The sequence below is a fragment of a genome, unplaced genomic scaffold (genome assembly GCF_019419815.1).
Source record: "Pyrus x bretschneideri cultivar Hongxiangsu unplaced genomic scaffold, Pyrus_bretschneideri_v1 Contig13, whole genome shotgun sequence".
Lineage (NCBI taxonomy): Eukaryota > Viridiplantae > Streptophyta > Magnoliopsida > Rosales > Rosaceae > Pyrus > Pyrus x bretschneideri.
The window spans coordinates 5,176,907-5,190,726 of NW_025999424.1; the positions used below are offsets into that span (position 1 = coordinate 5,176,907).

General features: G+C 36.3%; 2 protein-coding genes across 2 annotated transcripts; one reads left to right on the forward strand and one right to left on the reverse strand.

The window, feature by feature from the left end:
- Window positions 1-5,875: 5,875 nt before the first annotated feature.
- On the forward strand, window positions 5,876-7,327 carry LOC103935351 (LOB domain-containing protein 41). The gene is made up of 2 exons (XM_009345109.3): window positions 5,876-6,220; window positions 6,339-7,327. Exons 1-2 carry the CDS (start codon window positions 6,031-6,033, stop codon window positions 7,064-7,066), a joined length of 918 nt encoding a protein of 305 aa, XP_009343384.2. The 5' UTR covers window positions 5,876-6,030; the 3' UTR covers window positions 7,067-7,327.
- A 2,116-nt stretch (window positions 7,328-9,443) lies between these two features.
- Window positions 9,444-12,406, reverse strand: LOC125475032. The gene is made up of 6 exons (XM_048579368.1): window positions 12,233-12,406; window positions 11,976-12,108; window positions 11,389-11,492; window positions 11,113-11,284; window positions 10,884-11,015; window positions 9,444-10,768 (listed from the first exon to the last, which is right to left on the reverse strand). Exons 1-6 carry the CDS (start codon window positions 12,271-12,273, stop codon window positions 9,554-9,556), a joined length of 1,797 nt encoding a protein of 598 aa, XP_048435325.1. The 5' UTR covers window positions 12,274-12,406; the 3' UTR covers window positions 9,444-9,553.
- Between the last annotated feature and the right edge of the window lie 1,414 nt (window positions 12,407-13,820).

Genomic DNA, 13,820 nt, shown 5'->3' on the forward strand with positions numbered 1-13,820 from the left:
CATCACCAGCGAGGGTGGAGGCATAGTTGCCCAACTCATAAAGCTCAAGCAGGTAAATGGTATCTGGAGCCTCCTAAACACTAGGATTGACGCTGCTACGCAACGATGTCATTTTGTCCGCACATCTTTGGGGGCTTGTGCATGTAACCGATCGACCTGCTTTCCAAAGGATTCACGAGTGCATTTAGCCTTTTAAATTGAGTATTAACCGCTTAGTATTACGGTCTAGTAGTGTTCATTTTTACTTGTAGGTGAGATGTCTTAAGTTCGATTCTAGCTAAAAATGAATTTGAACCACATTATTACAAATTCATTGTGAGGCTTAGTCCATTGCCCCCCTAGTGTAGTTTAATATTAAAAAAAAAAATTAGAGTATTATGTCAAAATTTCATAGACCGTAGCCACTACTAATTGACATTAATACTATCTTTGATTAAATTACTTGGACAATTTAACAAAAGAACTAAAAAATAAGAAAGTTGAGGTTTAGTTATATGAAAGGTAAATCAACTTACTTATAAGTTCATACAACTTATTTTTTCGATTAACGTGGAATTCATTTTCAAGAAGCACAATACTGCAACTACTGGCCATACCTACTCAATAAATTTTCAACCAAATGAAATTGGTATCGAGGAATCTCATTAAATTAAGTTTATTTTTTCATGATTTCGAAACAATATGCATCATGTGGTAGGAAAGTGGAATAAATTTATTTCCAATTCTTTGTAGCCGCCCACTAGTGATCCCATGCGTTTGGAAAGGAATTAGGAAGGATGAAAAATGGATAGGATTTTACTCTTTATGCGTACATGCATTTCACCTCATGCTTTTGGTATATAATAAACAAAGAAAACGACAACTATTTATTATTTTATTTTCTTTGTTTGGTCTACTTTATCCCTATTGCATTACGAAATTACTCACTCTTGAAGAAAGAGCAAGAATTATGATGAATCAAAGTTGACGGAGGGTTGGCTTTCAACCAACTTTGTCCTCGCCTCATTGCCTGCAAAAATTGATCGATAATATTTATGACTCCATTATAAGTTGGAATTATATTCATGTCAATCACATTTTAATATGTACGTAAAAATGTATTTATGCACGCATGTTAATTTGTGGATTGACAATAGTAGTAATAATAACAACATTAATGTATGAATTGTAATGGGTAGGGCAAGCACTTCCAAAAAAACTATTTCCCGACGAAAGAATTTCGACAGGCTAAATAAGGATTTCATCGTTAAACGTTTTACAACTATTTCCCAACGAAAGGATTTCAAAATATTTTTTTGATTTTATTATACGAAGTTTAAGTCTCTAAAAAATCTAAATGTTAACCATTTTTGCCCAACAAAGTGTTTTATTTCGTCGGATAAAGTTACTTTGTCCGACCAAAGTCGGTACGTCAAACAAAAGGTAATTTTCGGTAGAGCATCATGTACTTCTAACCCGGTATTGTCACTGAAGATGAGTATGATGACTTTATTGGAATGTCAATAGTAGCAATCAATAAATATGAAAGTAAATAGACATAAAATCAATAAGACCTTTAGGTGTAACAATCAAGTTTTATTAACTAATTATGTATTACAATGTAATAGATACACATATTTGAATACAAGTGACGTTGTAATACTACAATGTATAGTATGATGCTCCCACCTAAGAATTTTCTCATAAAACGAATTAATAGTGTTAGTATATGAATGACTTGATAACAACATGTTGATTAATGTTACGGTAGCATGACACTCACAACCAAACATTTCTCATACAACTGGATTAAACCATTTTTTCGAAAAAAATAGCTGAATCATTACAAGATTAATTAAGAACAATCGTATAAACAATTTATATTTGGCCTTTGGCCATAATAAAGTTGGATAGTTGTTCAATCCTTGAGTACATTAAACAAGTATTCTTTAGCAAATTCACCGAAATCCAAAATCCAGAAGCATAATCCACACTAGTACCTACCCATTTCTAACTTAGTATCGAATACATAAACTACCTGAGTGAAATGGTTGGTGTAGTCTTTATTTTCCACTAATGAAAATGAGAATTTCTGTCGACGAAGGTTGGTTGAGTTCGTAATCATGTTGCCAGTAATTCCTTAGAAGAAAAAAAGACAACGAATTTGCTAGAAAATGACTTTTCGAAATTAATAATTCTTTAGAAAAGAGAAAATGACTGAACAATTGCCAAATCAAAGAGCAGCCATATTGGCTTTTTATGAAATACTCCTGATAACTGTTTAGCAGCCAAACTTTGCTCATTACCATCCTAAACTACACCAAGCTTAAGAAAAAAGTTTGATTTCGGAACAACTAGAGGAGGATACTCTAACCACTGGTCCACGACTTGCAATTAGAATTTTTGAGGGAAAGGTACGATATTGATTGATAAAAAGTAAAATACGTACAATATTGAGAATAAAGCATATAACAATAGGTATCGACAAAAATCTTGTTGGAATTTTAACCTGATCGAAGAAAAAAAGAGTAACTTACACCGTAAAAAGTTAACTAGTACTATCCTCGATAAAAATATTTGCAATTATATCAAGTGGTTCTTTCAACTAAGTTGTACAATCATTGACACTCAGACTAAACCGTGCAATCCTGTGTGCTATCTTGTTTGCCTACCTTTCAATATTTAAACTGTTAAATTTATTTTTTATTTTTTTAAACAAACAATATTAGTTACATTATGATAAGCAGAGTGAATTAAGTCTTACAATGATTCAGTAATAATATAGTTCAAATTCGTTTTTAGCAAGAATCAAATCTAAGGCCGTTTATTTACTAATGAAAAGAAATACTATTAGATAGTAATACTAAGCAACTGTTAAATTTGTTAAGCAGGAATAAAAAAATTTCAACAAAACAAAGAATAAAAAAATGAAAAGAAACCCAAGAAACTGGAGTTGCGTGTGGAGTGCCGTTAGGACCGAGGTGTTGGCAGTGTCCACGTAAAATAATCCAACTAGGATAACTGTTTAGCAGCCAAACTTTGTTCATTACTATCCTCAGCTACACTAAAGCTGAAGAGAACAGTTTGATTTCGGAACTACTAGGGGAGGATCCTCTAGCCACCGGTCCACGACGTGCAATTAGAATTTTTGAGGGAAAGGCACGATATTAATTGATAGAAAGTAGAATACGTACCATATTAAGGACAAGGTATATAACAATGGGTCTTGATACAAATTTTGTTGGAATTTTAATCTGATTGAAGAAAAAAAGAAAACTCTACACCATAAAAAGTTAACTAGTACTATCCTTGATAAAAAATATTTGCAATTATATCATGTGGTTCTTTCAAACTAAGTTATACAATCATTGGAACTCAGATTAAACCGTGCAATCCTGTATGCAATTTTGTTTGCCAACCTTTCAATTTTTAAACTGTTAAATTTTTCTTTTTTTTTATAAACAAACAATATTAGTTATAATATGATGAATAAAGTGGGTTAAGCTTCAAAATGGTTAAGTAATAATGTGATTCAAATTCGTCTTTAGTAAAAATCAAATATAAAACCACTTATTTACTAATGAAAAAAAATATTAGATTGTAGTATTAAGCAATTATTAAGAAGGAATAAAAAAATTTCAACAAAACAAAGAATAAAAAAATGAGAAGAAACCGAAGAAACTGGAGTTGCGTGTGGAGTGGTGTTTGGACCCAGGTGCAGGCAGTGTCTACGTAAAATAATCCAACTAGGACGTCCCGCCTTATAGGATAAGCATGATATTTTAATTTCATAAACAAACATAAAACCCAATATAAAACAAAGCAAACGTAAAAGATTAAATACTTAACAACTATGAGGTGGTCCAGTGTTCGAGAAAGAATTTTAGACTTGTATTTTACAAGGTATGTTTTGAGTTTGATTTTTATATTTGGTAAAATCGTATGATGATGGCATACTAACTAAAATTTTTTCTATGAGTTTTCTCGATTCAGCTCTCTAGAAAGGTTGATCGATGCGGCGAAACTACCGGCTAGTCTATTTAAAAAAAAAAAAGATAATTAAATACTAATTTGAGAGTTAAGTCGTGAGTGAGAGGGATTACAATTCTCTCTTCTTCTTTTTCCGTTCTCTTCTTTCATATTTTCTTATTTTATCTTTTTTTACTATAAAAAATTAATATAAGATGTTAACGTAATTTAATCGTAACTGTTCAAATAAAAAAATAGAAATGAAAAAAAAAAAAAAAAAAAAAAGAATCTTACTTCGAGTAAAGATCCCTCCAAAACCGTTGGCGAATAGGTCATGTACTTTCTAGGGCGCCCACAGTCCCTACCAAAACCGGAAACCGACACCCTGTTTTTAATCCCCTCACCCGGTTTTTTCCGAAACCAGTACGACCTCCCGAAAACCAGGAGCTTTTTTCACCTTTTTCTACTCCAGCTTCTTCTATAATTAATTTCCCTTTTTTTTCTTTTTTTTTTTTTTGAAGAAAAGAAATTTAGCTGTTTCCTTGGACCCCACCCCACTGATATGTGGCGATTCGACCGCAGCCTTGCACCTCAACGTGGCTGCCACGCGCCACTTCCATTTTTTAATTAATTAATTTGTTTTTGTTTTTGTTCCATTAAAACAGCGAGCTCTTGGAACCCGATTCGACCGCACCCTGACACTGAACGTGCCTGACACGCGCCGCGCTCTTCCCTCCTCTGGTTTTGTTCCTATCTGCATGCCTCTCCACTCTTTTCCCCACCTGTCTCTGCCTCCGCCGTGCATTTACCATCTTACCCTCACCACAGCAATCGTAATTTCTTTGAACTATCTAAATCAAAGTTCTTGAGTGTAACATACTAATGTTACACTTACTATTTATTCGTAACATTTTTTTTAATAAAGGTAGGATCCACTGATATATCTAATCTTATCTATATTGAAGAGATGATACGAATAAATGATAAGAATAACATTTTTGTTTCAGAAATTCTTCTCTTTCATAATGTACACTAAACATCAAACATCATTATAGAAGTTAACTGATAAATTTCTCACCTACGAATGAAGAGATCACTAATATTATAATGGACTACTAATGTGTCTATAATCTTTTGTTTATGATGAGGTTCTTCACACATCCCTTTTTATATTTGACACACATCTCTTTATTTTGACTGTCGAATTGGATTCATGGAAAAATGATCAAAATACAAAAATTAATAAAAAAAATTATGTGAAAGGTACAAAGAAGTGTGTGTGAATTACACTATATTTTATTTGGAATAATGCTAAGGAGACCAAATGTAAAAGGTCCAAAAAGTGCGAAATACACTATATTTTATTTAGAGTAATGCTAGGGAGATCAAAATTTTAAACTAAAATTTGCAAACCAAATAATGTGTTATCAATAAGAAATAAGCACGTTAATCAACGTTTAAGTAATAATTCAATTATCAATAACCAAATTATTTAGTTTATAAATTTAATTTAAAATTTTGATATAAAAAATTTAACCTCCCTACTATTGTCCTTTTATTTGTTTATAATTACCCACCAAATATTTCAACTTCAAAATTCTTGAAATTGCAAAACCAAAGTAGTTTTCCCAACTTGACACCCATCCCATCAAAAGGGTGAATCCCCAAAACCCAAGGGAGGGAAGCAAAGGCTCCCACTAATTGGGAGTTAGCGTCACGCGCTGAAATCGAGAGTCATGAAAGAAATTAGTACAATGGATTAAGCAATAATAAAAATGATTAAAATATCTAAACTAATGAATCTTAATCCTTGAGTGTGAAAACCAGTGTCTTATTTTGCACACAATTAAAAAACAGCTGCGTCCCCCACCAGCCAGTGGGCAGAGAGAGAAAAATAGTAAACCCAGCAGCTCACCCCATATAAACCCAACCGCGCACCCTTCTTAAATCCCCCACCCTCCTCCTCCTTCTCCAAAATCCTAAACCCAAGAACACCACTTTCTCTCTCTAAAAATCCTAAGATTCTCTCTCTAAATACCCAGAAAAACCCATCTCTCTGTTTTGAAGAAGAAGAAAGCGAAAATGCGGATAAGCTGTAATGGATGCCGAATACTCCGCAAGGGCTGCAGCGAGAATTGCAGCATCAGGCCTTGCTTGCAGTGGATTAAGAGCCCGGAATCCCAAGCAAACGCCACCGTCTTCCTCGCCAAGTTCTACGGCCGCGCCGGACTCATGAACCTCATCAACGCCGGCCCCGAACACCTCCGCCCTGGTCAGTTCTCTTTCTCTTTTGATTTTTCCGGTTGCATGTCGTTATTTTCCGCCATTTTGTTTTCCCGAGAAACAAACACAATACAGGGCGCTAATAGTTTTTGCTTTTGGTAATACAGCCATCTTTCGGTCTTTGCTATACGAGGCATGCGGTCGGATTGTGAACCCGATTTACGGGTCGGTCGGGTTGTTGTGGTCCGGGAGCTGGCAGCTCTGCCAAGTCGCCGTTGAAGCCGTGCTGAAAGGCCAGTCGATTACGCCGATTACTTCCGAAGCGGCGGCGAATGGGCATGGTCCGCCTCTCAAGGCCTACGACATTCGCCACGTGTCCAAGGACGAGAACTCGGCCGCGTCCAACGATCCTCAGAAGGTTAAGACCCGGTACCGCTTCAAACGGTCCGCTGTCAAGCCGAAGACCAATAAGGTCGGTTCCGGCTCGGGCTCTGGCTGTGCCTCGGGAGCGGATGAATCGGCCAAGCCGAGTTGGACTGGCTGCTCTGCGGACAAGTTCAACCGGTCGATGAGTCACGAGTCATCGCTGAGTCACCAGTCCGAGGCGGCTGCCACCGTGGACGGTGATAGCAAGGAATCGGAGAGCATGATTTCGTCCGAGACGGCTGAGGCTGAGCTCTTTTTCCGAGCCGAGCCCGAGTCGGCTCGCAAGCGGACAGAGTCTGTTCAGGATGGGGAGCTAGCTTTGGAGCTGACGCTTGGGTTGCAGCCGCAATCACGTGCCAACCACGTCGTTCCGGTGAAGAAGAGAAGAATTGAGGCTGGCTTCGGCGGCGTATCGCCGGCTGACGACGGCGCGTGTAAAATAGAGCTGGGGCTGGATTACGTGGCTTGAACGGTGGAAAAAAAAAAAAAAAGGAAACGTTAAAAACGGTTCAGTTTTGACGGCTCAGATCGGTTCTTTTGTTTGGCATTGAAGGGATCAAGACCCCTACTTTTGTTGTTTTAAGTTTCTAAGTTTTGGTTTATTACCTTTTTACCCTTTGTGAAGCTGAGGTCAGTTGTACAAATGTGGTTTTGACTTTATCCTTGAACTTGCATATACAAGATGGCAAATGAACAGAGGGACAAAAACTCAAAATCTTTTTCTTTGAAATTTACATTTTACCAATCTATCATCCTTAATCCCCAAAAATCTATCAGGAAAATACACCGATACTATGACGTCGGAACAACATTTTCATGAGAGTAGAGTAGCCAAGTAAGAACAAGTAGAGAGACGAGTAGAGTACAGTAAAGTACCAGGTGGGCATGGAGAAGGATTCCCTCTCTCTTCTTTCATTTTCTTCTATTTGTACGGTTTAGTTATGTATCTTATATTGATTTTTTTATTGATTTTTTTTATTAGAGATAATAAGATAAAAAATAATATATGAAAGGAGGTGAGGGAAGGGAGTGAGAAGAGAATCCTCCTCCGGTGGGCACTGCATGAAGCCTTGGTTTCCCTTGGACACATGGCGTTGCGCATGCAAAAGGCCTTTGTCTGGTTTTATGGGTTTGTTTCGCCAAAGTGAAGGATAAGGATAAAAATCTAGAACGGATACCATCTTTTTCTTCTTTTTTCCATCTATTATTAGTCTCCCTTTGAGTTAGTTTGAGTGCTGATAAGGAGAACTTGTATGGTGGCACGTCACATCGGCATTGCATAAGTTACATTGTATTATATCAGTTATCTGGTTGTTAAATTGGTAATTTTATTTTTTATAGATGTCTATGAGTATATCATGTGGGTGGGTTTAGAAGTATCCGTTGCTTTTGTCTTGATTGTTAATACAAGTGAAGAAGTCTTAAGTTTGATTTTCGTTAAAGGCGAATTTTGAACCACATTATTATTAGTTCATTATAAAATTTAGCCTATTCTCCCATCCTCTTGAACGTAGATAATATCGTTTGTTAAAAAAAGTTGTGCGTTGAGGCTACAATGCTATAATGTATTGAATATTTTGTCATTTAAAGCCTTTAAATCCATGTCAACGGCTTTTCAATTTTCTCCCACTACAAGATTGTAAAACTTTGCAAGTTGTGAAGTGTTTTGTTGTGCGTGTGTTTGTGTTAATTGTAACTCTTTGAATTGTTAAATTTTGTAGTCTCCTATTTTGTCTGATTTTTCGGTTGATATTCAATACTCTGGATACTTCGCCGCTTAGAGCCCTTATTTCTTTGATAAGTATGTGATTGGATCTAAGGCAAGAAGACCAGCAATGCTTTATGGCAAAGAATGTTGGGCGGTGAAGTATCAACATGTATATAAAATGTGTGTGGCAGAGATGAAAATGTTTCGTTGGATGTGTAAGCACGCAAGAAAGGATAAGATTAGGGATGAGGATATCAAAGGTAAAGTAGGAGCAGCCGAAATTGAACGAAAGATGAGAGAAAATCGGTTATGGTGGTTTGGACATGTGAAATGAAGGCCTGACGCTCCGGTTAGAAGATGTGATTACAGAACAAAGGTTCAGGGCCGAAGGGGTAGAGAAAGACTGAGGAAGACTTTGAAAGAGACTCTAAGAAAAGACTTAGAGTACTTGGATCTAACGGAAAATATGGCACATAACCGAGCGCAATGACGTTCTAGGATTCATACAGCCGACCCACTTAGTAGAAAAAGGCTTTGGTGTTGTTGTAACTAAGGCTCTAAGTGACGGAGTACTTAATACTTTAGAGTTAATATAAATTTTCATAAGCTGTGAACTACTTTTCGTGTGTGTGTTAATTATAGCATTGTAAAATTTTGTAGTCTCTTATTTTATTGCGTTTCGCTCTTTAGTCTCCTTACATTCTGCCTATTTGTCATGATAAAATGTCGTTCTTTAAACACCAAAGTTCAAATTTCATTTGATGTAAAATGGAGTACCTTAGAATAGAACATGCCCTTGTTAAAAGGAAAAACCACATAAAACCCCAAATTCCTCAATTTTTAAGCACCGTTTTGTAGAAATTATGGGACTAGTGAAATACCAAAACATTCTTAAGAATTGGCCCCTGAACCAAAACAAATGGAGGAAAATGACGGAGGAGGACCATAGCGCGACACTGACTAATTGGGGTTTGAAGGCCCAGCTCACCCATAAATCGATATCAAATGAGTAACTGTGTCCCAAAATTTAGAGTAATAATATCGCTCGTAGTAAAAATGAAGATTAACCATAATAACAAGTTGTTCTAAACAGTATGTAACAAAAGAACCAAAAAAAAAAAAAAAAAATTCTACTTTCTATTACTAGGAAATTCAAAAGAAGAAATCCTCAGAGACTTGAAATGTGTAATTGAATTGAAAGATTACAAAGCTAGGGATCCTATATAGTGAAAACTGCCTTGTTCTAAGCTAAATTTTCTGGTTGCTGCAATGAGGCTTATTTTTCAGACGCTCTTTCTTTAGTGCCATAAATTTAGCTGCTATGTCATCATACTCAGGCAGCTTAGGGTGGACGTGAGTAGGATACTGGAAGGCGTCGGAATATGATCGTTGAAAGTCTTCTTTGTGATTGTCCTTGGCTCTTTCAGGCGGCATTGTCACGGTTCTGAAATAAGGAGGCACCGTTTCCTTTCTTGCACTCCAAGAATTAGTCACATTTGGAGATGTAGAACCATATGAGGCACGCCTACATCGAAAATGCGATTCCTCCACTCTTCCTTTCAGCACCTTGTTTTGCGTATTGGGATGCTGATGATCCGGATATGTGAAAACATTGTACAGCATAGCTTCATTGCCATAGCTCTTCCTCCTCATTCGCTCTCGAGGCACTGCACGCCATTCGACTCCCCTGTTCAATTGTTCATGTCCATGAGTTGGAAATCCAACCCTAGTTGTAATCCCTCTCTTTTGCTTCCACGGTTGAACTTTACAATCAATATTTTCGTCCTTTCGGATGGGAAAATAACATGGATTTCCCAGAGTGCAGCCACAGCTTAATATTTTTGTATCAGTTCCACACCTACTTTGATTTTTCAGATGCTTTCTGCCATAGTAACTTTGACATTCATTATCCTTCAACCATTGATTTTCCTGAGAAACCGATCTCTTCCTCAGTCTTTTCCCACTTCCCTTCCAACTTGATCTCCTAGGGCTTTTTGACTCGGAATTCTCACTCCACGTCTCATAACAATCCACAAAGCTGAGATCACAACTGCTTTCGAGAGTCTCCCTCTTCGGTGTGATAGCTTTGAACTTGAAGAGTCTTTGGTCCTGGGAGTCTACATCTCTTGTTGTAGAAAACTGAACCTCTTCTATGTCATCAAGGTAAATCACAATATCTCCATCTCTTGTTGTAGCATGACTTGTGCTGCCAGAAGTACTGCCCCGACTTTCTTCGGTGCCCGGGGTAGATATATTTGGAGAACCAACTTCGGAAAAATTCCCTTCAATCAGTGGCGTAGCTAATGAAGAACTAGCAGAAGTTCTAGATAAATTAGAATCAGCATCTACGAATTCTCTTTCGATTTCTTCAACATTTAAAATTTGCATTTCAGATGTTTCGGTCTGTTCATAATAAGTCTGGACATCCGCATCCAATACTTGATGTCCACTGATTTCCTTCACCTAATGTGCATTGAACAAGGGACTCAAATTCTAAATTTTAAGTATGATAAAAGCTATATAATAGCATAAATGCTCTATACATATATATTTATTGAAGTATGTAATTTGTAATTACCTTTTGTTGCCATTCTGAATAGTACTCAATGGCCAAAACCTCTGGTTTGATGCAGTAATTTCTTGCTATTTCACTGACCAATACATGCTTCATATCATCTGTTACCGACTTTTTGGAGAGTTTCTCTATTACCTGTAGTTTTGGATTTTGTTAGTTCACACCCTCATGAGACCAACAGAAACACCCTTTAAAAAAATTTGTTGCAAAATCGTATAACTTGACATCGTACCTCACGGTTCACCAGATTCCCAGGGAGTAGTTCAAGAGCACCCATTGTGAATTTCTGCCCGTGGCGTTCACCGAATAGCTTCCTGATCCCCCGTAGCTCAGGCAGATCCCCACATCTTGCAGAAGCATATATAAGACTTGAAACCGCCTCATTTATGTCATTTGGGCAGTCCCTGAAAAACCACACATTGCAGCAAAAACACAATTACTTGAGATCAAGTGGAGGAAAACACAAAAACTTAGGAACAAAATAGGAAAAATTCAAATCAAGGCATACTTGCGTCTGCGGATGTAAGGAAGGTGGATGAGGATGAATTCACAGAAATTGTCCAACAATTCATACAATGCTACTACGGATTCGTCTTTGATTATCTGCTCAACCTGAAAAATGAGAAATGTGAATTTATTTTCCATGCAGCATAAATTTAATGGTAACTTGTAGCACATAAGCACACCTAAAGTGTTAATAGTAATTTGACAATAAAGTTTTCTCGGTAGCACTTTAATTTAACCGCACCACTTTTGTCACCCCAAATTAGAGAACTAAAACCAACGAGAAAGAAAAGTAAAAGAATCCCAGAAAACATAGAATTGTTGGCATCACAATAATATCAAGAAATTCCAACAAAAGCATATTTTCTGGTCGTTGTACTTTTATGTTTTAACTAACAACTTTCTTAACCAAAAGTGCTTCTGGGGGAATCACGGAATTCAGAATCAAAAAATGGTAAACGAACTCAGCTGCCAGATTAGTTCAACCAACTATATTTATTGTACCATTAAATAATTAACTAAAATATTCATGACGAATTAAATGAGAAAAACAGAGAAAATGTCACGGGGTTTCAACTGTTACATTCATACCCTGTTGAAGGCTTTGTCTTCGTGACCGCATTTGATCAGCTCCGCCACGTCTTCGCGTAGTTGCCTCACAATTGTTTGTCTCTTGTTTTTCAGCAACTTGAGCCGGCACTGCACCTCTTTGGTCAGCCTCTTGCTGTGACCGAAAAACAAGCACACACATAACAAAACAATGAGTTTGGTTTATAGAAGAAGAAACCATGATACATTTCCAACAAAAGAAAAACAGCTTCAAAATTGCAAGTTTTGTAGTGAATTACCACTTCGAAGCCTTTCGCCACCCGAATAAGATGTCAAACATGTCTACAATTGCAGAACAAATTTTGGGCTGTTTTGAAGGTGAAAGAACAAAATGGTAGCAATGAAAACCAGCTTCATTTGCAGCTAAAGCTTTGAGGAATTATGGGAAAGAGAGAAAATGTGAAGGAGAGAAGTTGAAGAACTAGTAATTACCATGACAGTTGCGTAGTTGGGTTGATCAATTTAGGAGTGGGTTTGAGAAGGTTTATAGCGAGAGAGAGAGAGAGAGAGAGAGAGAGAGAGAGAGAGAGAGTGGAGGCACGTGACAGTTGTTGGTCTCCTTGAGAAACTGCTCCCACTGCAAGTCTTTCGGGACACTTGTGAGGCCACTACGGAAGCCCTCGTTAATAGAGATTAGGCAACGGCACATGGGGCTAAATTTTTTGCAAAGGTCCGTTTTTTAATATAATTGTGATAATTGTGTGTTGAAAAGAAAAAAGGCTCATTGTTGATCATTGAAGAGACAATCTAGGAAAAAGGATTGCATAATGATGATGACTCCAAGAGGAGACAAAATGAGAAGGGAAAAAAAAAACCCCAATTGAAGTTTCTTGATCAATAACTTACTATGGATTATGGTTTTGATTTATTTTATTGACATGGGTACTAAATAGACAATAAAACATGTTATGGACTTGTTTGAAAGTGCTTCCTGCAACAGTTATTCTTCTTGCAAGAATCATTTCAAGTGTATTTTTAAGATTCACTTGCATTTTTGTTAAAGTTTGGTACCAAAAATATTTTCACATTTCAACCATTTTAAAAGCACTTCCAAACATAATCATAGTAAAAAAAATATTATATTTTTAAATGTAAATTTGTTCTTTTTAGCAGAAAAAGTTCTATTTTCCATAATGTTGATTTTTTGAAAAACTTATATAGGTATATTTCCTTGTTTTCTGTTGAAAATAAAGAAATTGTTGATCAAGCCAAATCACAACAATCCCTGAAAATTCATCTCGAATGAAGTCCGCCGGCTCCAAGTGGTCATGAATCAATTAGAAAGTGGCAAAATCGCAAAAACACAAAAGCTATATAAACACGGGCTGAAAAAAAAAAATTAAAAAAAAATAATAATAAAAAGACCGAATTGGACGAAAATTGGTTACAGAAACTTCGATAGCAGAAAGTTTATATAGGCATTAAGATTCCTAATTTCAGATAAAGATGAAAATATTGTGTAATGAAATTGTGCTCCTTGAATAGTAGGTGTTTGTTGAAAAGTTTCAGATTCGACTCACATGAAAACATAAAAAAAATTTAGAAGTTGTGCTTTTGGCCTATTGCATGGCTTAACTTGACCATGTGTATCATTCTAATTTTATCGGATGTTTAAAAAAAAACACTTAATGACTCTCTAATACATTAAAATATCGTTGAAAAAAATAAAAAACATAAAAATAAAATGTTCCAAGTGTGAGTTTGCCTTTTTCTTTTTTGAAAGAACAAGAGAAATGGTTAAAATCTTTTAACCACGACTAAAGAGTGCAACGGAAAGACGTATTACCCATAACATTATGGAGCCAAAAAATTGGTATGGTTGGGAAC

Excerpts from the sequence above, each read along its gene's own strand:
- LOC103935351 (XM_009345109.3), top strand. The coding sequence starts at position 6,031 with ATGCGGATAAGCTGTAATGGATGCCGAATACTCCGCAAGGGCTGCAGC. Across the intron at positions 6,221-6,338 it reads CCCCGAACACCTCCGCCCTG|CCATCTTTCGGTCTTTGCTA; the intron begins GTCAGTTCTCTT and ends TTGGTAATACAG.
- LOC125475032 (XM_048579368.1), bottom strand. The coding sequence starts at position 12,273 with ATGTTTGACATCTTATTCGGGTGGCGAAAGGCTTCGAAGTG. Across the intron at positions 12,109-12,232 it reads TGGCGAAAGGCTTCGAAGTG|CAAGAGGCTGACCAAAGAGG; the intron begins GTAATTCACTAC and ends TTTCGGTCACAG. Across the intron at positions 11,493-11,975 it reads AAGACAAAGCCTTCAACAGG|GTTGAGCAGATAATCAAAGA; the intron begins GTATGAATGTAA and ends CTCATTTTTCAG.